Below are 26,201 nucleotides of genomic sequence, written 5' to 3'. Positions count from 1 at the left end.
GTGTTTCTTAAATATCAGAAGCCTTGGCAGTTGTCGCTATTCCTCTCCAGTTCACCACAGTCCCCAACATCACCCCGGCCCTCCTTCCCATTTTACTCATTTATATGGCTTGCCTGGCCTTGATAGGCATTGGGGTCAGTTGAGTAATGTCTGTTCTAAATATTTCATCTTGGAACAAAGGGTCCCTTTTAATGTCTGTAGAGATGTTATTTAGCACTGCAATAATCTCACGATGTACACATTGTCCTCCATTTCACTCATTTCCCCACATCATCTCTGTCCCTCCCTAGAACTTATCTCCCACCACTGTGTACCCCTGCCCACCCCACCCCACACACACAGAAGAGACATTCACTCACAGCCATCAGCCAAGTACCTAACCTCCCACCGGGTCTCTCACCGGATCCAGCATGAAGCAGTTGACACCACATGCCATGGCCAGGACCAACATGGTAGCACTGCCATACAGTGCATAGCCAGCGGCCACTAGGTTCCGTCCTGGCTGAAGAGCATCCTTCTCAGAAGGCTCATCAGTAGAGTTCTAGGACAAGGAAGAAAACAAACACATTTTTGTTTTTGTCTTTGTGGTTCTTTTTTTAGTTCAACCATTAGCAAGATTCATTATCAAGGTGCTTTCTTAATGAAATAGGGCATCTTCTTAAAGGGACCTTTCTTCTTGAACCAGTGATATCCTGATTATATTACCACAGCAGCCTTCCCACATACCCCAGATTTCCTGCAGCTGGATCCTTCTTTCCAATTATGGCCCTCCTCCAATTTTACTAATTTGATATTCCCTCATTTCTCTATTTTCACTTTCAGGAAAGAGCCTGCATTCTTGCCAGCTCCCACTAATTTAATCTTATTATGTGCATCAATGTCTTTCACCTGCCTATTCCATCTTCATTTAAACAAATTAAGACTGGGCTGCAGGGCTGTGAGTCTAGTGAGGACATCAATTTCATGAGTTCTTGCCAGTGGCAGCCCATTCCCCAGTGAGCAGTGTGGACAACATCACTTATATATCAAAGAAATTTTCAGAAATACAGGAATTTAGAATGTCTCTCCAGACTCATCACAGATTAGAGCAGATACTTCCCATTTTTGACCATGACTCACAGTAAGAAATACATTTTCCATAACAAACCAATATCAACACACACTCATGCTCACACAACTACAAAAATGTAACAAAACCATACTTACACTTAGAACATGACATACACTCTAATCTTTTCTTCTTTTTTCCATTAAAAACACAGCCCACTGGGTCATGTGACCCACAGTTGTGCAATATTAAGGAACTGAACACCCTACAGCAGGGGTGTCAAACTCACCAGGGGCCACATCAGCCTCATGGTTGCCTTCAAAGGGCTAAATGAAATTTCAACTCCTTAATAGTTAAGGAGTAGTTACATTTATACTGTTCTAAAATTATTTCAGACCTTTGAAGGAAACTGTAAGGCTGATGTGGTCCCTAGTGAAAATGAGTTCGACACCCCTGCCCTAAGGAGATTGCTCCTAATCAGTGATTGCTAACTGACAATTACCATCTTTATTAATACTTGATTGGTTTCTTTGTTCCTCAAAACAGCCCCAAATATTTCAATTTGAACACTATCTACTTGAATTTAAACAGAGATGAAAATGGGCAATTTCTGCCAATTCTATTTATTTGTTCTAAACCAGAGATTCAGCAGCTGAGAGTAAGGGAACCTACAGCATGATGCTGACAAAGGTCATTCCAACAAAAACATTCACAGTGATTTCTTCCATATGTTTTGAAAGTGTGGCCCAGAGATCATCTGCATCAGAATCCCTTGGGAAACTCATTTAAATGCATATTCTGGGGCTGTGGGCTAATCCTGTTAAGTTAGACTTTCTAAGGGAGCCTAAGAATCTGCATTTTACCATTTATCATAGATGACTCCCTGAAGTTTAAGAACTACTTATGTAAAAGGAAGAATTGCTAAACCATTCTTTCCATTTTTCCCTCATCCCCACTCCTCGTGTTTAATAAATGGTTTTCATCAAGGTAGCTGGCTGTTAGGTGGTTGGGCTGGGTCAAGTTATTTGATTTGGTCTAGTTTGTATTCACAGGATAGCAAGCATAGGTTAACACAGACTAAACACAAAATAGAAAATTTGAGTTGTTTTCCCTAACTACTAATTTTGCCTGTGCACAACCTTGAAAAAGAAACGAGCTTCCTTCAAAGCCAGTGATATAGTGGGAAGACTCAGGCTTCTAACTATCCTCTATCTCAACCACTTATCCCATCAGCCAGTGTGAAATCAGACAAAGGGAATACGTAAACAAGTAAATTAGCTGGAAGCTGCTAGAGGCTTGGAGTGATCAGTTCTCCATTACTAAAAGTTCCCCGGAGATTTCACCTTGCCTAGTACTGTCCATGCCTGCGTGCCTATGGGGAAGGTGCAAGAGTAAATAGGCTTTCCCTGAAATCCTGTCATCAAATAATCTTATCCATTGACACCTTTGCATGAAATAAGAAATGGTAACACTGTCTAAGATCCACATACTCACAACAAACAGAAAATAATGCCATAAAGTCATGGATTTGGAGGAATTCTCTCCTTGCCTGATCCCCTTTTCCGTGCATGAATTCCCTCCCCCAAACCCTCAGCAGTAAATGCCTTTGCTCCAAGAGACTCATTACATTTTCATGAGGATGCCCATGGGCCAATGTGTATAAAAAACTTGGCAAAATTAGGAAGCCTCTGGACCAAACCCTTCTCTGTGTATCCTGGGCCACCACCTGCTGCAGGTATTGGTGTGTTTTATTCCACACCATCCCATAAAGGGCATAGGGGAAGACACATGGATTCTGGAGACTCAAGGTGGCAGAGGAGAAAGTCAGGCAGAAGTGTGATGGGGCTGTCATGTCACCAGATAGTCTTCCCTTAGAGGGATAGCCAAACCCTCCTTAGAAGGTCTCACATGACATTTAGCAGAGTCCCCAGTAACTTGGCCAGTATTGTTCAGCTACTATTGTACCCAGAAACTGAGCAGACAAAAATATATTTGATGCCACTGCCTCAAGGAGTTTATAATTGGTACTGAAGATCAGTTAGTTTTGCCTAGCCAGTATCTATCACCCTGCTGCTGATAACTGATAACTGCACCTCAATCTTCCTTAAGATACTGTCTCCCTCCCTTTCAGCTCCAGGGTGGGTACGTGACCTCGACCTGGTCAACCAGATCATTACATGCTTCAGGCCATAGTGATTGGTTGAATAGTGATTAGGCACATGACCTAACCCAAGCCAATCAGAGCCAAAGAGATGATATTCTTGTTGGAACTGTTGGAAAAGAGGCTTAAACTTTCTACATGAGCTGCTGAGAGGATTGGGTGTGAGCCTGGACCTGTTGGCAGCCATTTTGCCATTAGAGAGGAGGGTAGAGATAAATGGGAAGTGTGTCCGGATTATGTGGTCTCAGCCCTGAATGCAGCTGCACTGGAAGTATACCTACCCACTGGGCTTTTTAGTTATGTGAACTAATTTTCTTTTCCTCCCTCCCTCCTTTAAGTTAGAGCTGTGACACTGTCTACTGAATCTTAGTACGGAAAACCACACTAGTAATATTAACGGCTACCATTTATTGAGCACTTTTTGTGAGCCAGACACTATTTTCAGTGCATTAGACTTAATTTTCAGTATCTCCCCTTTACACTTAAGGAAATAAGAGGCAAAGAGTGATTACCTTGCTCAAAGTCCCACAGAGCAAGTGTCAGTGTCAGGAAGCCATCATTAATCGCTAATATTACATATAGCTATTATTAATACATCTTCCTGTGCTCAGTTAAGGGAAATATGTTGAATTCTGAAGCTGTTAGAACACTTTTAAAACTCTGCTTTGAATTATGGAGATTGGATTTTTTAAAGTTATAAATTATAACTTTAAAATTATAATGTAAATTATAAGGCAAATTATAATGTATCCAGTAGAGGATGGCCACACTTGCAAATGTCTAAAGTTAATATCTCATATTAAAGATGTTTAACTTAAAGAAGATGTTTTTAAAGGAGGGCAGGAAAGCCATTTCTAAACATCTAAGAATCTTATTTTCTGAATCTCTAAAAGGCCAAATAACAATAGGGAGACATATTTGACTTAATATTTGGATAAATATTCTAACTGTGATGGTTGCTCAACACCTCAGGGGAATTGGTATAATAAGGGGGAATTCTGGTATAATATTGGTATAATAAGGGAATTCTGGTATAATAAGCCAGAAACTGGATGACCCCTCCTCAAGCGCTGCAGCAGGAACCACATGGAACACTGGACCATGTGCTCTCAAGGTCCCCTTGGAACCTGTTTCTGTGCATTGTGTGGGCAAGGCCAGCACTGTTGCCGGTTCCAGTTACAGATACTGAACTCCTGAGCAGGTGCCCTAGGGAGCTGAATTCTAGCCCAGAACATCCTTGCAGAAAGCAGGAAAGGTTACCTTTGAAATATCAGGGACATCAATATTTATGCCCCATAAGCCCTCAAATGGTTTCAAATAATCAATAAGCCTTTTGAAAACTGAAATGACTTAAAGGCACTATCATACTCTTTTTTCAGGCTTTTAAGAGAGTCACTTCAAGCTTACTGAGTGTGGAGATTCATTGCTGACTTGTAGCATCTTTAATTCAAGCTGCTGTAGCATGCAGTTTTGATTTTTTTAGTTAATAGCCAGTGTCCCTCTGTTTTTTAGTTTTATTTCTTTTTTTCCCTTCAAAGAGTCTTTGTTTGGGGGTTTGAGGTGGAGACAAGGGCTGGCAAACATCATGCTGCTTTAGTTTTGGTCGAGTCATTAACCAGCGTTCTTCCTTCACATGAGGACTTTTGCTACAAACCTCACTATACTAAAGATGTGATATTTTGCAGGTAAAATTATCTGCTTCCATGTCTACAACAAAAATGGTATATTTCATGGTTGACTTAAGAAATAAATAATTCTTGCATTTACCTTTCTGACATGAGCATTAGAACCTATTCTCAAATTGATTTGATGTGGATCTCCCTCTGAGCCCAGACAAAAGCAAAATATACTCCAATGACAAAAGAGAATTATTCCATGGTTGTCCTAATTTCCATGTTTGAAAGGAGGTTATGTGCAATACTAGACAACAAGTCATTTTGAATAGTAAAGTGAAAGTCAGGGTCTCACTGCTTAAATTATGGCCTCTGTATTCTAAAATAGGGAAGTGCGAGAAATTCTTCAATCAGCTCGACCTGTCACCTTGTCCATTAAGGTAAAGAAACTGGTTCATCTTCAACATCTTCTGTGAGGTTTTATTGCCAAATTAAATAAGAAGGGCTGAAGCCAAAATGACATTTCAGATTTCATGTTTTATGATGGGCCCACAGGTATTCACTCTATTTTGTTTGTATATTTGAGCACTGTTGCATCACTTGTGCGTGTATGTACACAGACACACACGACAAATGACACTTAGAGAAAGAAGGAAAAGAGAAGCTTCGGAGGTAGAGTTGCCTACCCAGGTCACACAAGTGGTAGGTCAGGACAGGAATCCTTGTCCCCATGCTGCAGGAGTATGCAGCAAACTGTTTCCACAGGTGACATTGGGATATTGTGGGCTCTACTGTCATACAGTTTCTACCACAGCCATGTGGCCCTGCCAGTGCATCATGAAATCAGCCAAAAGCAACATAAAAAGAAATGAGTTGACCATATGCCATTAAAACATTGTTTATAGACAGTGAAAATTAAATTTTATGTAAATGTTATGGGCCATAAAATATTATCCTTTAGTTTATACAGCCATTTAAAAATGCAGAAGGGTTATTTTTTGCTTATAGATCTCAAGCAACTGGCTGAATTTGGCCTGGGAAGAGTCATAGTTTGAGGACCCCTGATTTGGAGCATTTAAAGGGCAATTTTGACATGATAATCTCTATTGTTGTCACAATGTCACAATTCTCAGTTCACATACAATCACCACTGTAACTACCCTCTATAGTCTCTTTTACTATTAACTTCATTTTCTATTATAAAGAACAACTTATGAGTAAATTATATGTCTCTTCCTACCCACACTTCACTACATTTTCTTTTAACAACTTAATGGATCTTCACTATGCAGCTAATGGTGAAAAAGTCAAAACTAGGGACATAAACCTATGTCAAACCTCACAGAGTTTCATGATATGCATTCTGGCTGCTGGAACAGTGAATCAGGACTGGCCACTGGACCATAACTTTGCTGTTGATCCCAAACCAGGGACTTCACACATGACATTTTACCTTTCTGTAGATGCCAAAAATGGTTCCAATGGACACAAGGCAATCGATGTTGGAGGATCCATCAAGGGGATCAAAACAGACCACATATTTACCCTGAACAAAAGATAAAAAGGAAATACAACTTTACATTAAAAATTAATACATTATAACAAAATAGTATAACTAAGGGGATAAAAAATGGAATCTAGGGGAAAGTTCAAGAAGTGTTAGTATTTTTTAAGTATATTTTATTAATTATGCTATTACAGTTGTCTCATGTTTTTTCTCCCCTTTATCCCACACTGCCCTGCACTGCTCCCCCCACCAGCATTCTACCCTCTTAGTTCATGTCCATGGGTTGTACATGTAAGGTCTTTGGCTTCTCCATTTCCTATACTATTCTTGACCTCCCCCTGTCTATTTTGTGCCTACAAATTATGCTTCTTATTCCCTGTACCTTTTCCCCCAATCTCCCCCCACCCTCCCCACTGATAACCCTCCATGTGATCTCCATTTCTGTGAATCTGTTCTTGTTGAAGTTGTCTGCTTAGTTTTTGTTTTCATTTTTAGGTTCAGTTGTCAATAGTTGTGAGTTGTCATTTTACTGTTCATAGTTTTTTATCTTCTTTTTCTTAGGTAAGTCCCTTTAACATTTCATATAATAAGGGCTTGATGATGATGAATTCCTTCAACTTTACCTTATCTGAGAAGCACTTTATCTGCCCTTCCATTCTAAATGATAGCTTTGCTGGATAGAGTAATCTAGGATGTAGGTCCTTGTCTTTCATGGCTTGTAATACTTCTTTCCAGACCCTTCTTGCCTATAAGGTGTTTTTGTTTTTGTTTTTGTTTTTGAGAAATCAGCTAATAGTATTATGGGAACTCCTTTGTAGGTAACTGTTACCTTTTCTCTTGATGCTTTTAAGATTCTCTCCTTATCTTTGACCACGGCTGGTGTGGCTCAGGGGACTGAGTGCCAGCCTTCAAACAAAAGGGTCACCAGTTCAATTCCTAGTGGGGCACACACCTGGACTGTAGGCCAGGTCCCCAGTACGGGGTGCTCAAGAGGTGACCACACAATGATGTTTCTCTCCCTTGCTTTCTCCCTCCCTTCCCCTCTCTAAAAATAAATAAATTAAAAAATGGTTTTTAAAGATTCTCTACTCATCTTTAATCTTGGGTACTTTAATTATGATGTTTCTTGGTGTGTTTCCTCTTGGCTCCAACTTCTTTGGGACTCTCTGAGTGTCCTGGATTTGCATGTGTAGCCCCACTGCCAGATTGGGGAAGTTTTACTTCATTATTTTTTCAAATAAGTTTTCAATTTTTTGCTCTTCCTCTTCTCCTTCTGGCACCCCTATGATTTGGGTGTTGGAATGTTTAAAGTTGTCCCAGAGGTTCCTAAGACTCTCCTCATTTTTTTTAATTCTTGTTTCTTCATTCTCTTCCAGCGAATGTTTATTTCTTTCTGATGTTTCAAGTTATTGATTTGAGTCCTGGTTTCTTTCCTTTCACTGTTGATTCTCTGTATATTTTTCTTCACTTCACATAGCCTTCAATTCTTCCTTCATTTTGGGACTGTACTCAATCATTTCTGTGAACATCCTGATTACCAGTGTTTTGAACTGTGCATCTGACAGGCTGGCTATCTCTTTGTCACTTAGTTGTATTTTTCCTGGAGTTTTGATCTGTTCTTTCATTTGGCCCACACTTCTTTGATTGGCACACCTGTTACATTGTAAGGGGCGGAGCCTTAGGTGTTTGCCAGGGCAGGGCAACCCACTTAGCTGCACTGTGGGGGAGGGGTCAGAGAGGAAACAGTGCTGCTTGCTAGCTTGCTCAGCCCTTCCCCACTTTCTGTCACTTCCTTCGCTTCCCATAAGTGGATTGTGCCCTTTCAGGCACTGATTCCCAGGTAGGTGGTTTTGTGTACATTCTAGGATCCTGTGGGCCCCTCCAACAGACTCTCTTGTGAGACAGGGAGTTTCTCCCACCACCACAACCCCCACACGTCTTTAAGTAATGTTACTCTTATTTATACTCTGTCATGGAAGGAGTGAGTGTCATACAAAATGAAAATAATGACTATATATGTATACCAAAACATCATTAGGCAGAAAAAACACAACTTAAAATAAGAGGTATAGATGGAGGTAATGTAATATAGATAAATAAGTCTTAATTTTCTACGTCATTGATATAACTGAATCATAATTCTGGCTTGTGTTTCCTTGCAGCCAAATGAAGAAAAAAAACAAGGTTAGTCATTTATCTATTTTCATTCACTAGGGAAATAAGGAAGATAATTCTTTCAGTGAAGCAAAGACATTAAGATCTAAAGAAATTTCTCATGCAGGTCTTATACATGACACTTGTCATTGCAGTGCACAGAGCTCTTAACAATGGCCCAACTGGACTTCCCAAAGGAAGTAAACCTCCTTTGCAGTGGAAATACTAAAGATTCATTCTTCCAGTGTGATTGTCACTAGAATGCTGGAGCTGGCTGGTATCCATGCTCAAAAGTTAATCATGCACATCTCTTCCCAACTCTGCTTTCAGTGATGTCACGTTAATAGCTTGAAATCAACTACAGGACCCTGACCTATGTGGCTCAGTGGATTAAGCAATGGCCTGTGAACCAAAGGATTGATGGTTCAGTTTCCAGTCAGGGCACATGCCTGGGTTGCAAGGCAGGTTCTTGGTTGAGGGTGTGTGAGAAGCAGCCACCTGTTGTTTCCCTCTCACATCAATGTTTCTATCCTCCGTTTTCTCCCTCCCTTCCCCTGTCTCTAAAAATAAATAGAATCTTTTTTAAAAAAAAAAAAGAAAATAAATCAACTATGGGGAGTATTTACAAAATTGATACTGACAATTAGTAAAAATCAGAGATTTTTCTTCTTAAGACAGAACCAGTTTACCAGCACACCACTGGGGTTTTTCCATCTCCAAATTAGTTGCTTTAAGATGTGGTTTTTGCAAACATATCAAAAATTTATATGGAACTGTAAACATACCCAAGTAGCCACAGCAACTTTAAGAAAGAAGAACAAAGTAGGAGGGATCACAATACCTGATATCAAACTATATTACAAGGCCACTGTAATCAAAACAGCCTGGCATAAAAATGGACACATAGATCAATGAAATAGAATAGAGAGCCCAGAAATAAACCCAAGTCTCTACGGTCAACTAATATTTGACAAAGGGAGCAGAAGCATATAATGGAGTAAATATAGCCTCTTCAACAAATGGTTTAGGGAGATCTGGACAGCTATATGCAAAAAAAAAAAAAAGAAACTCAATCACTAACTTATGCCATACACAAAAATAAATGCAAAGGGATAAAGAACTTAAACATAAGTCATGACATCATAAAAGTTCTAGAGGATAACATAGGCAGGAAAATTTCAGATATCCCATGCAGCAATATTTTCATTGATATGTCCCTTAGTGCAAGGAACATAAAAGAAAGAATAAACAAATGAGACTTAATTGAAATAAAACGCTTCTGCATAGCTAAAGAAAACATCAGCAAAATGAAAAGGGAACCAACCATATGGGAAAATTTATTTGCCAATGATACCTCAGACAAGGGTTTGATCTCCAAAATATATAAAGATCTCACACGAGTCCATTCCTGGAAGACAAACAACCCAATTAAAAAGTGGGCAAAGGACCTGAACAGACACTTCTCCAAGGAGGACATACAGAACAGCCAGAGACATATGAAAAGATGGTCAGCATCACTAGCCATTAGAGGGATGCAAATTAAAACCACAATGAGTTGTTACCACTTCACACCAGTCAGAATGGATATCATAAACAAATCAACAAACAAGTGTTGGAGAGGATGTTCAGAGAAGGGAACCCTCGCACACTGTTGGTGGAAATGCAGACTGGTGTGGCCATATGGAAAACAGTATGGAATTTCCTCCAAAAACTAAAAATGGAACTGCCTTTTGACCCAGTAATTCCACTCCTGGGTCTATACCCTAAAAATACTGAAATACCTTATGCACCCCTGTGTTTATAGCAGCACAATTCACAATAGCAAAATGTTGGAAGCAACCTAAGTGCTCATCAGTAAATGAGTGGATCAAAAAACTGTGGTACATTTACCCAGTGGAATAGTACATAGCAGAAAGAAAGAAGGAGCTCCTACCTTTTGCAACAGCACGGATGAGGGTAAAGAGAGAATCTTAAAAGTAGTTGGTTACTTACATAGAGTTCCCCTGAGCCTTTGTCCAACCCAACTTATGGGCCTACCCAAGCTGTTAACAGTGGCTTTTCCATATAAATGGGTGGTTTGTACTCATGCTTCACAATTTCCTAAATCCTCTCAACCAAGAAACAGCTGGTGTCAGTGAACCTCCAGCCCCTCTACTTCTTGCTTAGTGTCCCAGGCCCAGCAATAGCAGCAATCAGCCTAGGTTTACAGCTTGGTTTCATCTGGGAACCTCCAAGCCCAGCACAAGAAGCAGCCATCAGCAGGCTGCTTTGTACCTCATACAGGGTGACTCGTATAAAAACAAGTGGGAGCTGACCTTGGCCTGTACCACCCAGGAAATCCCAGGGTCAGCACACCCAGGGGACAGGTACAGACCATTTCAGAGCACCTCCATCCTGCCCCCTGCACAGCTAATCCCCCATGGAGGACAGAGATTTGTGGTCAGTGTTCATAGCCAGTCCTTGTAGCTGACTGGCCTAGGAAAATCCCTCCCATTGATCTGCCAACAGCAGCCAATGCTCAACTACAAGAGGAGGGTGTACTCAGCCCATATGGAGGATGCACCTTGAGTACCCAGCTTGGGAGATAGGGGAGGCTGTGTCATTGGACCCTACAGGACACCTAGTAAATTAGGCCAGGCTACCAAGACACAGAGTCAAAGCAGCTGTACCTAGTACATAGAAACACACACAAGGAGGCTGTTAAAATGAGAAGACAAGGAAACATGGCCCAAATGAAAGAACAGATCAAAACTCCAGCAAGAACTAAACAAAATGGAGATAAGCCATCTATCAGATGCAGAGTTCAAAACACTGGTTTTAAGGATGCTCAGGAAACTTAGTGAGGACCTCACAGCATGAAAGAGACCCAGTCAGAAATGAAGGATACACTAATTAAAATAAAGAACAATTTACAGGGAAACAACAGTAGAGTAGATGTAGCCAAGAATCAAATCAATGATTTGGAACATAAAAAGCAAAAAACAAGCAATCAGAACAACAAGAAGAAAAAAGAATCCAAAACAATGAGGATAGCATCAGGGCAACTTCTGGGACAACTTCAAGTACTCCAACATCCACATCCTAGGGATGCCAGAATGAGAAGGGAAAGATCAGGAAATTGGAAATCTATTTGAAAAAATAGTAAAAGAAAACTTCCCTAATTTGGTGAAGGAAATAGACATGCAAGTTCAGGAAGCACAGGGAATCCCAAACCAGATGGATGCAAGGAGGCCCATTCCGAGATATATCATAATTAAAATGCCAAAGGATAAAGGTAAAGAGAGAATCTTAAAAGCAATTAGTTACCTACAGGGGAGTTCTCATAAGACTGTCAGCTGATTTCTCCAAAGAAACTTTGCAGGCCAGAAGGGATTGGCAAGAAATATTCAAAGTCATGAAAAGCAGGGACCTGCAGCCAAGATTGCTCTACCCAGCAAGGCTATCAATTAGAATAGAAGGGCAGATAAAGTGCTTCCCAGACAAGAAAAAAACTAAAGGAATTCATCATAACCAAGCCATTATTATATGAAATACTAAAGGGATTCATTTAAGAAAAAGAAGATCAGAATTATGAACCATATAATAGCAATAAATACATATTGATCTGCAATTGAATATAAAACACAAACTAAGCCAACAAGTACAGACACAGAATCATGGATATGGGGAGATTTTTGATGGTTGCCAGATGAGAGGGGAGTGTGGGGGAATAGGTGAAGAGTTGAGGACATTAAGAAGGAGAATTTGGCCCTGGCTGGTGTGGCTCAGTGGATTGAGTGCCGGTCTGTGAATCAAAGGGTCACTGGTTGGATTCCCAGCCAGGGCACGTGCCTAGGTTGCAGGCCAGGTCCACAGTAGGGGGTGCATGAGAGGCAATCACACCCTGATTTTTCTCTCCTTCTTTTTCTCCCTCCTTTCCCTTCTGTCTAAAAATAAATAAATAAAATCTAAAAAAAAAAGAAGAAGTACAAATTGGTAGTTACCGAATAGCTACTGTGATAAAAACTACAGTATAGGAAATGGACCAGTCAAAGAACTTATATGCATGTCCCACAGACATAAAAATGGTGTGGGGATTGCCTGAGGGAGTATGGGTGCTGGGAGGAGCAGTGCAAAGGGAGTGCAATTTGGGATAATTGTAATAGCATAATCAATAAAATAGAATTTAAAAGGATAGACTGAAGGCAAGGAACAAAAGGGACAGGTAAAGCTAGGCACTGTTTAATTGCCCTTGTACAAAGCAGGCTGACTGCAGTATAGAACTGGTTCCCCCAAAGGGGCTGGGAAGAGGTGAAGCCAAGAGGGTATAAGATGAGCTCAAAGGTGTGATAATTACTGTGTTGGTATAATTATTATTATGCATTCTTATTAAATCCTTGTGTTAGAGATTCTTATCTGTGGTTTTTGCTCCATTAGTATGCTCCCAAAGTGTAAGGATACTTTCTTCTTTTCACATCTATAACTCAATGTTTTGCAAACAGAATATAGTCAATATGTGTTAGATTAAAATTATTTAAGGTGGCATTAAATAAATAAATAAATTTCTGCATAAAATTAAGATAATTCTGATTCCCCGACCACTTGTTCTTTACAAATCACCTTGGCTGATGCACGAGAAACTGTCATCTGAAAAAGGGGAACATGTGTATTAGTAAGGCACTTGGTAGTCAGAGAAGTTGGGCTGACAGAGAATATTGAACAACAAATTCAGTCCACATGCCTGAAACTGCCAAGTACCTTGAGAAGCCCAACAGAGAACAATATGAACTTTGAATCTGACATGTAGTAGTATTTTAGGAATGATGTAAAACAAGTTAATTGGAGGTGGCTGTCCACCCACTTCAAAAAGTCAAGACTGGGTATCAGGCAGACTCTATAAGTTCATTTTCTGAATGCTTTTTTCTAATTCTACTCCACATGTCCCCAATTTATCTCACACAGGGAGAGATAGTAAGTAAGCCCATATAACTCCACTTCTAATTTCAAAAGTTTTTTTATTGTATGATTGTTGTTATTATACTATAAAAACTGGATATACTCTTTCCATTCCCTTTTGCAACAATAATTTATTATTTAACCCTCACAATGGGCCAGGCATTATGCTGATGCTAGAATATAGAGAAGAATGTAAATCATCCTCTGCCCTCCAGAAACAATCAGATCTATAGGATTCCAAATGGACTGCAATGCACAAATCAATGATATGAATTGCAAGCAGTTTAGATTGGCAGAAGAGTTGGATATGAAGGCTGGGAATTTGGTGGGTGGAGATGAAGCAAGGAGGGCCAGACATCGAAGGGCATTGAACATGACACTGAAAAGTTAGGAATGGAGATGAGTATGAATATATGAGTTTCTCCCATGTATGAGTCCACCAGAGGGATGATGACATGAACTGTGGTGATAGGGTATACAGGAGTATACAGTTTGAGATATGATAGTCAGGATGAATCTGTGAAATGATGACTCATGGTTCAGAAGGAATCTAGGGTGATTCCTAGGAATGCAGCTTGGCTGAACAATTGGACTCATTTATGAAATGAGGAAGAAAAATGGTTACATTAAAACCCTGCATGGTGGAAGTTCAGACCTACCCTTTTCTCAGGTTCTACTATTATGGCTTGCTTGTTTTCTTCTGAGACAAGAACACAGGTTGCAAAGGATGACTGTAACACGTTAACGACCAGGTCATTAGAGAGGACATCCAGCTTCTTCACTTGATCACCTGTCACATTGGTAGAGCCAGCAATTCCATAGCTAGAGGAAAGAAAAGCCACAAAAATATAAGTGGTGACCACCAGAACATATAAATGCACCTATGAACTCACTAAAAGTGACATGGAGTAGGATTTAGAAGAAAGAAGACACATGGTTTGGAAGATGGGCTCCTGGGGGAAAGGAAATATTGTCATTCACCTGCCCAGTACCTATCATGGCACCCAGCACACCTTTGTGGTTGAATCTGTTTCCCAACCTTCCCCACCCCCATTAGGGCCTCTAAGGAAGATTTTTAGGTATTTTTTCCTAATTACACTCCCTCATGAAATTTTAGTTTTAATACTAAAGATATGGTATATATCTGTTTATGTGCTGTATGTATACGTATCTGTGCTTTATACACAAAAAGGTTGATTTTTTCACCCCACTCCCCAGAATCAGTTTTACCCCCAAATGCAGGGTTAATGCTTAATAAATCTGTTGAGAGACACAGCAAGCCAGGGAACCTTCTGGGTAGAAAGGATCCTGAGATTTGAGTGAAGCCAAGAGAGTCTGTTTTTATAGCTGAAAACATCCTAAAAGAAAAGATACTGACTGGTCCCACTGCCTCATTTCACAGAGGCAGGTGGAAGCTCACTCCCAGGCAGCAATGGGCTTGTCCAAACCAGAGCAGCAGAGCACAGGTGCAAAGTGCACTGGGACTCCCAAGCCAGGGCTCTCTTGGTGGTACCCCACTGCCACTGGCAGGGGTCCTAACAGCTGAGGGGACTGGCAAATATGGAATTTATGCTCTATTTTCAAGGTACCAGCAAGTCAATAATAGTAGAATTCCCAGAATCTGAGTGGTTTGTCCAAAATGCAGCCAGTTTGTTAGAATGAGAGAGGAGAAGGGTTGTCATAGCCTGGGGTTGAATAGGAGCACTGAAAGGAGGGGAAAGCTTTTAAAGGGAGGGTGTACAAAACAAGAGAAGAGATTAGATGTGAGATGGAAAGAGTATAGTTGTGGAAGGTACCACAAAATGGCTGGGCTGGGAGCAGGTGATGAGGGCACACCTGCAGTCATCAGATTTCTGGGAGCACTCACCTGGGGACTGATTGTCATGGCATACACTGCTTCAGCTCCAAAAATGCATTTTCTCCAAACATAACTTACATGTCTCTGGCTGCACAAACCTTAGCCAACACCAGAAATCATCCAAACCCAAGTGTCTTGTCTGGCCTGACTCAGGGAGGTAACTCAGTGATCTCATCACCCCATTGTCCAGTGTTTCCTAGAGACACAGGCTGTAGCTGCAAGCTGATGGATCCCTTGGTCTTTTATTCATGAAATAAGATGATGAAAAGAGAAGCATGAGGAAGACTAGAGGGATAAGATGCTGTTCATTCCCTGCCCAGTACCTGTTATGGCACCCAGCACACCTTTGTGGTTGAGTCAGGCAGATGCCCCAGTGGGCAAGGGAATGATGCTCTGTTTGAGCTTTTCATTCTCATCCCATATAATCTCTTCCTCACCTCAACTTTAAGACCAACACTGGTGGAGAAAAAAGACAGCCAAATTCTGGGTGGAGCTGGAGGGTCTTGGCAGCACCCACCAACTGAAATACATCTTCCTGACTAGCTCTACTGGCACCCATTACCTCCCCTTCCCAGCTAGAGGTTTCTAGGATTAAAGTCACTGCTAATCCAGGACAACAGGTAGGGCTGAGGGAAAGAACGTGACATGATGCAGACACCTGGCTTGGACCACAGCTCTGCAAGCCCCTCACCCTCATGGAGCCTCCCTTTTTTACTTTGTCCATGAGAGCATTAAGTTCCTCAAGAAGCTGTGAGAGGACTGCAGGCAATAGATAACTACACAAAGTCTTAGCCCCTCCCTGGGCCCCTAATGTTAGTTCCTGCCTTGATCTCTAGAGGGAGCTTATTAAGGATCTGCATGTAGAGGAATGGGGGTCTCAGGGAACCCCCAAGGCTTTATCCACTATATGCTGGCATGATTGTTTGTCCTTTCCTTCCAGGAGGATGAGGACAGAGGGCATGTTTTTCCCTAGTGTCCCAGTTTCCAGCACATAGTAGGTCCTCAATAAATACTCACTGACCAAATTAATGGCATTCACTGAGGAGAGGAGAGACTGTGTCTGAAAGAATGAGAACAGGAGTGACAACTTCTAAAGTTGTTCCACACCTTGGAGTGCCGGCCCTCCCTCGCATAATCCCCAGAGGGTCAGGCCTGTTGGGACAGCTCCAGGGAGGCCCAGAGGCTGGGGCAGAGGGACAAAGAAGGCATGGAAAAGGACTGTTTCACACTTTGGCCCACATTCCATTAGCTCAAGTATCTCACTCAGCAAGATGGGAGAAGGCCAGTCAGCTCTTCGAGGAGCTGCGTGAGTGTTCATTTATTCCATAAGTATTTATTGGGCACCGAATGTGCCCCCCACAAACTATCCTGACTGCTGGGGTTACAGTGCAGAACAAGACAGATGATATCACTGGCCTCATGGAGCTTTTTTCTACTGAGTGAGACAAAGAAAAAACAAGTACCTTTGAATGAATGAGATAATATCAGATAGCAACCAGTGCTCTGATAAAATGAAACAAGATGCTTAGGGATGGTTGGGGAGTGAATTAGATGGTCAAGGAATGCCTCACTGCAAAGGGGCCATTTAAGCTGAATGATATCTTGAATATTTTTTTATTAAAAAAAAGAAGGTATGAAAATGCCCAAAAGGAGCCCGAATAAGTCCACCAGTAATGACTACACAGAACAGCTCCATGTCAGAAATGTATCCATAAACAACAGGGAGTTTGCTTTTCACACATGTCCAAATGGGAGAGGGTACTCTGTGTACATTTGCATAACTTTTTAAACCTCAGGGTCTTTTTCCCATGGATTCATGGAGCTCTGAAATGAGGGAAGAAGAGATCCAGAGAGGAGGGCCCTGCAAGGCCAGCTCTAGTTTGTGGGGCTCCTGAGCCAGCACCTCTCCTAACCCCCCAGCCTTACCTCCCACCCCTGTCACCCAGTTCAAGGACAGATGGGTTTTTCTGTGACTGATCCACATGCAGAATCTCTACCATTTGTTCAGAGGAAGTGAATGAAAGTGGCAGAGTTCCTGATGTACAAGACTGATTGCATTTTCTGAGTTTGCATACTGAGCAGCTAGCCTAACAAAAGTGAGAAGCAAGTTCTCTAGTCCCAGATCATGCCATGGATGTGGGCTATAAGGAGTTATAAGCAGTGTCGAGGCAGTTGACTTGTCTAGCCAGGACTACCAGCTGGATTGATTCCTCACTGCTGCTCCAAGACTCTAAGGTGGCTCCTGCCCTTGGGCCACAGAGTGTGGCACCACCTGTTTATGATGGGAGTTGGGTGAAGCACATAAAACGCTGCAGGGTGAACACTGTGGGGACACTCACTACACCTGGCACTGAAATGACCCATCACAGACAACTGGCCACTTCTCAGGTTCCGCCTCCCATCAGGGTTAGGTGGTTACTCCTCCCTGCCTTCTCTTTAACTTCCCCCATAACTGAGGGTCCTTCCTTTGTTTTAACCAGAAGGAATCTTCTTCAATTACCTTCCAGTTGCTTATAAAGAATAACATTAAAAAAACATGGAGATTGATTATTCTGTACCACTCGAATTCAAAATTCAGGCACTTGATTACTTTTCTAGGACTTCTCATGAGGAGAGTTCCCCTGGTAAAACCTGGTATTAGGAAAGCCACCATGAAAGCACAGGAGAGTGACTCTAAGGCAGAAACAGGGTTCAGGAGAATGAGTTCCCAAACTGCCATCTGAGTTTATATACTTTACCACAAGGTCTTTGCGTTGCATCTCAGTTCACAAAGCTATCTGTGACTAGGGTTTCACGCACAGCCCTGCATTTCTGCTTAGTCATGATGAGTCGGGCTAGGCATATGTTTCATAGGGCCTCTCCCCACATGCCTCAGAGGGACACTCAGAAGGCAGCAAGCTGTTCCCAAGGTAACTTGTTTTCACAGGTCAGTGAAAAGTCAGAAGCAGTCAAGCTTCTAATGACTCTGACAAAGGAAAACAGCCCTCGGAAATATCCTCAGGGAACTAAGTAGCTAAAGAACACATGGAGTTTATTTTCTCCACAAGTTTTCAGAACCCCCCTTAGAAACAATAAATGTCTGCATTCTGATCAGTCATCATTCCTCAAAGAATAGATGAACAAGAGCCTTCACCTTATATTTCAGTGGCCACTCGGAGGAGCAGTGTAACCATGTACAGAAACAAGAGCAGATATGGGCCTCAGTTCCTGGTGACACAGACCTCTCTTTTGCTGGGCCCATTTGATCCAGGGCTTGGAAACTTATTCTACTGAGTTCTAGGCAGACTCAAGGAGAGCCCGGCAGGTCAGGAGGGCTGTCCTGGTGTGGACGGAGCTTCCATGCTTATCATTGTGAACAGGAGAGGATGGTACCAATGATCTTCAATGGGAGTTCAGCAGTGCCTTTCACACACCACCCCACTCATGGCTCATTCTCAGATCAGTTCCCAATGTGCAGCTCCTCCAGGCCAGAATCAGTCAGCAAATAAGGCTGCAGAGATGTGCATAAATTATCACACAATCCTATCCAAAAAGTCTTCCAGGGGCCAACTGTGCCCTACAATCAATAAAGAGAAACAAGTTGAACAGTTGAAGAAATGGGTTGACCTGAGCACGCAGTAAACCTCAAGGCTTGGCTCCCTCCCCTACCCAAGCAGAAAAGGATCTCAGAGCTCTACTGATCAAGCAAGACAGGGACCTTAGTTGTGACTGAGCCAGTGACTTGATCTGCTGAGGAAGCTTTTCCTAAATGTAAGTTATCACAGAAGGGAAGGCATCATCATGGGTTTTTTTTCCATGAGCTGGGACTCCAGACCACTGGGGTCCAAATCCCAGCTCTGCCCACCACATGCTAAGCAACCCTTGGGAAAACACATCTCTGACCTGTGGTTCTTCACCTGTAAAATAGGGATTTAGTATCAATATATCTACATCATAGCATACATATAGAGAGGGGCAGTAAATGATTTGATATGGGTAAACAGCTAGAACAGAGCATGGCAGGTGAGCAAGAAGTGCTCTTGTCCCTGCTCATCCCTAACTCCCCTGGCAATCACACAACCACACAAGGCAGATCCTGACAAGAACACAGCACCTGAGACCTGGGTCCTAATTCGGCCTTTCCCTTTTACTGATTATCTGTCCAGGTGTCTCAACTACCTGATGGATTGTTTCTGTTTTCAAGCTTTATAAGAATAAGGACTGATCTGCATGATGCACCTGGTTCCCAGCAGCCTAATGGCAGCCACCATTGTTCTTCACGGAGCTCCCCAGGCACCCATTAAGTAAATGCTGATTGATGGGGGGAGCAGAAACCAAGACCTCTAAACCAGTTTTACAGGCAACTCCTGGGAAGACAGCCAGGGCGGAACTGTGTCACAGGTAACCAGCAACAAAAGAAAGTGCTCCAAGTTTACATATGACTAAAGTCTCACCATAAATATTTCATTTGCGATGCTTATAACATTTCATTCAATTTAGTTGACACTGCAGCCCAAGTCAGTTGGGGTTGGAGGAAATTCCTTCAAGGTTTAAGCCCCTATGGCTCTTTCTCTTTAAATCCCTAGAGACACAAAAGTTCTCTTTCTGGAGTTGGAGAGCAAAAATTGATTTGAAAATATATCTTTTTTTTACTTTTACTGTAAACTTCAATGAAAATCTGAAAAAAAAAATTTCCATCATTTTAATTCATATGATGGGAAACTCCTTAAAATAATAGGTTAATTTGGCCAGTTTTTATTATCCTTAGAAATTTGGATTAAATATTAACATTGTTTTTAAACTAGCATCTGCTTTCTGGAATGGACTGAGCCATTTCCCAGCCATAGAGTCTGTGATTTATGATTTCTGAAGCACAGCCTAGATACAAGGACCCTAGTCAGGGCCACAATTAGGGAAAAATTCTCAATAACTTCCTTGATTTGCTAACATAAGATCATTTCCTCCTGATGTCAACATGACAGCCATGACAGCAGGTGGCACTTCAGATAGTACATAAAAGGAATAAGTGGAAAAGCTCATTTTCAGAATACTCAACCAAAGAAAAAGGGAGGCAGACTATGATTTAATCCTTATCACTTAAGTCCAAGGTGACACTGACTTGTTACTAATTGATTCCAAGGTAAATGACCAACCAACTGGTCACCCAGCCGGGAACGTCCAAGGGTCAAATCAGAAATACATTGGAGAGGCACCAACTAGAGCAGCTTTTAAAGGTCACAATCCCCAGCCTTCACTTGAGTTTATGCCAGCCAAAATGGGCAAATATGATGGAGTGTGGTTGGCTGTGTTTCTGGTATGAAAAGGAAGTTACAATTCAGTCTTTGGAAATGTCGAGAAGCTAATTCAAGATACACAATATAAATTGGATAGTTTATGAAAGTTTAATGCCATAAACTCTGAAAATTTGAAGATTACCTGAAGCATGTATTAACTGACCTATAATTCCAAAATTAGAACTGATGTTACTTATTTTTTTCTTCCATCTATACAGAGATGGCCACATATATAAAAGCAACTGTTCTGGACACCACATGAGCATGATGGGAGGATATTTCCTGCAACCTATCTGAGGGTGCAACATTGTTTTAATATATAATGGTCTAGCTTGAAATACATGCCTGCTCTATATGATGTGGGCAACTACTAAGGAATGAAAAGTAAAGTAAAGTAAAGTAAAGTAAAGTAAGCAAAGTAAACTAAGTAAAGTAAAAAGATACTAGTTTATAAAAAAATAATAATCTTCAGCCTAGAAAGAAATGATGATATTAGTACCCATTTAATGAACTCAGTTCATCCTCACAGAAGTCTCTGAGGTTGAAAAAGACAGCTGTCTCCATCTCACAAGTGAGGAAATAGGTCTTAGAGATGTACATCAATTTCTCAAATCCTTACAAAAAATGGCAGAGCCAGGAATCTGAGCCCAGTTCCATAATTCTCTGAAATTTGTTCTTAAGCCCTGCATGTTCCTGTTCTTCTTCATCTAGTCCTGGTTTTCTCCTCTTTCTACCTCAGGGGCAGAATGAACCAAAACTTAGTGGCCAAATCTTTAGTCAGTGCTTCATGCCCAAATTCCAAACTGGTACATCCAACTACTGCATGGGCCGCATTTCCAACTGGGTAGTCTTTTAACACCTAAAGTTCAATGTTTCCAAAATGTCAGAATCATCCTCTCACCATTCCCTGCCTCAAAAACCAGCTCCTCCTTTGGAATTCTGTTTTTGTTTAGTTCTGTTTTCAAAGGCAGGACCCTGCTGTCACTTGCTGGGACCCACTCTTCTCCAAGCTGCCCTGCTCGCCCAATCCACACTCAGACTTCTCCCAGGACCTCCCCCTCCTCCTACTTATGCTCTAGATCTGGTTGAACTTTTCTTGCTCTCCCCCTTTTCAGAGAGCTCTGAAATAAGGCAAGAGGAGGACCCTGCAAAGCCAGCTCTAGTTCTTGGGACTCCTGGGCCAGCACCTCTTCCTAACCCGCCCCCCACCCCGTTCAAAGACAGACTGGTTTTCCTGTGACTGTTCCACATGCAGAATCCCCATCATCTGCTCTTCCCCATATCTTAGCTTTCCCTTGTCCAACTTTATACTTCTAGCCATATCTTCCCCAGATTGATCTGTAATCTTGGCACTGCCCTACTCAAAAACCTTTACTCTTTCCCCTTTGCACACCCACAAAATATAAAGCATTCACCCTTGCCATTTGATGTTCCCAAATGCATCCACAATGACACATCCACAACCACACCCTGCCACATGTACACTGTGCTTCAGTCAAACTGAATGAGCAACTTTTCCAGAAACATTTTCCCACCTGGTACCTTTCCTCATATAATGGTCCAGCCTGAAATGCTCTCCAGCCCTCAGGCCTTATGACCATCTGTTCCTGTCTGTGAGAGATGCCCACCTGATGCTCCAGGATCCTTTATATCCATGTCATGTTTTTGGCACCTCTTTGAAAGCATCTTTCAGAATCTCTATTGTGTTTTATAAATAATTCTATACTTTTATTTTTTCTACAGTATAAGCTCTGTGTCGTTCTCATCTCTCAGGCTCTTTTGGAGCTTTGTATATTGTGGGTGTTCAATAACATTTTGTTGAATTGCATAAAATGAGTGAATTCTTCAAACAGTGATTTGGAAACACGCACAAAGGAAAGACAACTGAACATGCCTAAAGCAAAAGCCTAAGCCACTGGAGGACCACTTTTGTCTAAAGGAATGGAAACAGAAAAATGGGGGAACACTGGAATTTGAAGCATGAACTCATCAGGTCCCCCTGCAGAGTGCTGACTGGTCTCATGAGAGAACAAAAGACTGGTTGTCCCTCATCTATGCTGACAGTGGGTGGAGGCCAGAAGCAGACACAGGCTTCAAGTGCAGGTTGGCTCTAAGGAGATGGCTTCTTGTGATACAAATCTTAATTCACATCAAAAATGTAATTAATAGATGAGACTTAGAGATGGGTCAGCTTTAACTGATTTCTAAAAAGTAAAGGAACAGATGTGTGGTTTGGTGAGAAGAGCCCAACCTGGGCCAAAGGCCAGGTCACCTTGTCTTCCTTGGCCTTGGGATCCTTGTCTGTACAAAGAGGGGTGGGACCATGTGACTTCCCAGGCTTTCAGTTTAAAAACTCTATAATTCTATGAATATCTTATTAAGAACAAGAAAAGTAGCTAAAGATTAACTATTGGTTGACAGAGAGAGAGAGAGAGGAGAGAGAGAGAACAAGCACTCCAGCAGGCTCTTTGCTGAAACTTCTGAAGTCTCCCTGATGAGACATCATGGCTGAGCTCCAAAAACTGGTTCCTGTGAGGTTCCTGCAAACCAGCAATCATCTTGTCATTCTGGACACACGTCCTTCTAGGGCAGGTCTTCATACTAAAAAGCTATCAGCAGGCGCGCTAGCCTTTTCATCCAGGACATCAAAGCCAATAATGAATATAATTTGGAGCCCTGACTTGAGATCTTGTCTAACTGCTGCCTTCCTGACTACATATCATACTGAGACAGCAAACTCTTCTCAGTTCTGGTCCTACATGTCAACTGCCCACATGACCAGCATCAATCCATGTTCCATGAATACAACACTCTTTGAAATAGTCACACATCTGTGAAATATGCTAACACAGGGGGAGAATAAAACAACTTGTGGTATACCCATGCAATGGAATACTAGGCAACAGTTAAAACAAAGGAGGTGGATTTATATGTCCTGACATTGAAGAATGGTCATTATATATTGTTGAATGATGAAAGCAAACTACAGAAGCATATGCTGTGATCCCATTTTGTTTGCTTCTTACATATCGACACATGTAAATATATTCATCTATAAACTTGTATGAGTATAAATAAGTATCTAAGAAAATAACCAGTAAATTATTAGTGGAGGACACCCCAGAGAATGGATAGAGGTGAGTTTCACCTTTCCCTTAGTGGTTCTTTTGAGTGGTTTGAATTTTTGTCAATGAGTGACTCTTATTAAGTAGTTTATAATGATAACAACAACAATATTTTTTAAACCTGCTATTCACCACTATTTAGTCTAAAAATATATACATGTTTCATACAGCCAAAATTAGTACTCTTTGTCCTGGTCCCACTATTTGAAGTTTCTTAAAAGGTGTGAAATATACAACTCAAAGCAGATCTTGCATTTCCAAGTTTCTTTGGGGTTGTAAAAGGTAGAGACACACCTTTAAAATAATGTAGGAAATGACAGGCACTCTTTTGTTTTAAAGGCCCCTTGTTCTCAAAGACAGGTTAATCTATGAATCTACCTCTACTGTTTGAAAATTAAATTTGAAGTGAGATTTTAACTGAATATGCTTCCTTTAAAATGTATTATTAAGAGGACCTTCCTAATATTCCTGATCCAGTCCCTCTCCCAGCCAGGCCCATCCCTGCTTGACATCTGAAAATAAGGGTGACCATACACTCCTTTCTTAAGAGCCAGCAATCCATGTTGTGGGACCAGAGCCAAACACATCACCAGAAAAGGAAGCCAGGTTGCAGGGGTTATACTTTCTCAGATCATCTCTGAACATCACACACAAATTTTATACTGTCCCTGAGTGTGTGAAATGTTAGGAAGGAGGGGGACAATCTGAAAATTCAGCTAAGTAAGGACCAGATAAATATAAAATAATCATGCACACCAGAATAAAACAAAGAGTATTTGTGTTACTTACAGAAGCCTCACAAGAAGGTGCCCTTTGAATTCCCATGTTCTGTGATTCCTTTGCTATACACAAAGTCATCTTCAGATCAACAACATGGTAACATGAACACCATATAAGAATTTCTTAGAAATGCAGACTCTCAGGCCCCAATGGGGCCTACTTCACCATCTGCACACAGCACTGCTGTTCCAGAGAGCTCTGGGCTGCAGGCTTCCTCTCAGCCTGCCTGGGGCTTCCATGGGGCCTCCTAACAGCACTTCTTTAGGCTTAAGGAGATACTGGATTAGAAACTGGACTTGAGACCCCAATTCCATAAGAAGTAAAAGAGATCAAAGAAGACAAAGAGGAAAGTACCGAGCCAGCACTTTACTGTATGAGGCTAGGATGGGTATGGCCAGCAGGCCAGGTGCCCAGCAGCCACCCACTTTCACCAAAGGACACTGACAGTGGTGCCAAGCAAGGCAGGCTGCTCAGCCCCTGTGAGAGGGATGGATGTAGGATGAAGGCAGGTGTGGATGGGGTGGCAGGCCCCCAGGTGGACACCTCCAAGATCAAGAGAGGGGGAATGGGGAACCAGGGTTCGAGTACAAACCTCTGGAGAGGAGAGGACAGACAGACAGACTGACAGCAGGAGGGCCTGAGGACCAGACATCAGACTGTCGGGCACATCCCCAGCTGGGCAGACAGACGGGATGCGGCCCAGCGGCCTGAGGCCTGACTCACAGGTTTGCGATGCCCGCCTTGCGCACAGCTGTGGAGATGGCTTTGACCGCGGTGCAGAGCGAGTTGAGCAGCTGGGTCATCTCGCCCGTGCCGCGGGCCTTCCTGCCCTCCTCCATGACAAAGCGGGTCAGGGTGACGATATTCGTGTCGAAGGCCGCCTGGTCGGTCATGCTGGGGCCGGGTTGCTGCGCTGTAGGGGACTGGTGCTGGCGAGGACGCGCTGGCACACAGCGGAAATGTGGCTGCTGAGTGTCTGCACGGATCTGAGCGTAACTAGCCCTAGACAGCTCTCCCAGTCTTATAGAGCCCCGGGACGCCTAAGGGTGCCGGGTCACAGCCCCGCCCCTGGAACACCTCCGTGCCCGGCCCCGCCCCAACTGGTGCAGAGTCCGCTCCATCCCCCACAGTCCCACAGACGTCCAGATACTGGTCTCATCTCCCTTCCTCCATTTGCTCTGCTATGCCCACCCGCCTCTGCCTCCGCAACCACCTCCACTTCCTTCTCTGCTGCTCCACCAGACTCCCGCCTAAGGACGGCCAATGGCTTTGTGGAGCATTTTCTGAGCCACCTGCATTATCAGTTTCAGTCCCTGCAAGGACCTGCCATAAAACGGAAGTTCAGAGGGTTACGTAAAGTGCTCAGTGTAGCACAGCTGGTCACACCAGTGGCTCAGACTGCTAAGGTTCCCTCCCCCACCTCGTCCCTGCTCCCCGCCCTCTGTCTGCCCCTGCTTGTCCTGTCAACGGTTCTTCTGGCAAACCTCAGGAGAAGAGGATTCAAGCTGTCCTTCACACAGGTGAAGGCCCATGTTTGGGTCCTTAGTTCAATGCTCTTCTAAAGATTCCTATAATTCGAGAGCTTTGGGGGACTTGAGTTTCCACTACCTGTGTTTTACAGACAAAACAGTGGTAGATGCTGGAAAGTGTCTCCAGGATACACTGAAGCCAGAGGCTTGGTAGCCCACATCCTGACCATACTTTGTAGCCACAATGATGCTGTACTAAGGCAGTTCATACACTGATT

The 26,201-nt window shown here is 42.4% G+C and overlaps 1 protein-coding gene across 1 annotated transcript in view; it reads right to left on the bottom strand.

Moving 5' to 3' along the window:
- The window catches only part of FBP1 (fructose-bisphosphatase 1), a 32,073-nt gene extending 6,575 nt beyond the window's left edge, over positions 1–25,498 (bottom strand). The window contains exons 1-4 of the mRNA XM_045839819.1: positions 25,178–25,498; positions 14,078–14,240; positions 6,276–6,368; positions 401–541 (exon numbers count right to left, since the gene is read on the bottom strand). Of these exons, the coding sequence (XP_045695775.1) occupies positions 401–541; positions 6,276–6,368; positions 14,078–14,240; positions 25,178–25,347 (567 nt within the window). The 5' untranslated portion in view covers positions 25,348–25,498. The remainder of the gene's footprint in view (positions 1–400; positions 542–6,275; positions 6,369–14,077; positions 14,241–25,177) is intronic.
- Positions 25,499–26,201: the final 703 nt, after the last annotated feature.

The sequence above is a fragment of the Phyllostomus hastatus genome, unplaced genomic scaffold (genome assembly GCF_019186645.2).
Source record: "Phyllostomus hastatus isolate PE091 unplaced genomic scaffold, TTU_PhHast_1.1 phas_contig_312, whole genome shotgun sequence".
In the NCBI taxonomy this organism is placed as follows: Eukaryota; Metazoa; Chordata; class Mammalia; order Chiroptera; family Phyllostomidae; genus Phyllostomus; species Phyllostomus hastatus.
This window is presented reverse-complemented; position numbering and strand designations above follow the sequence as displayed.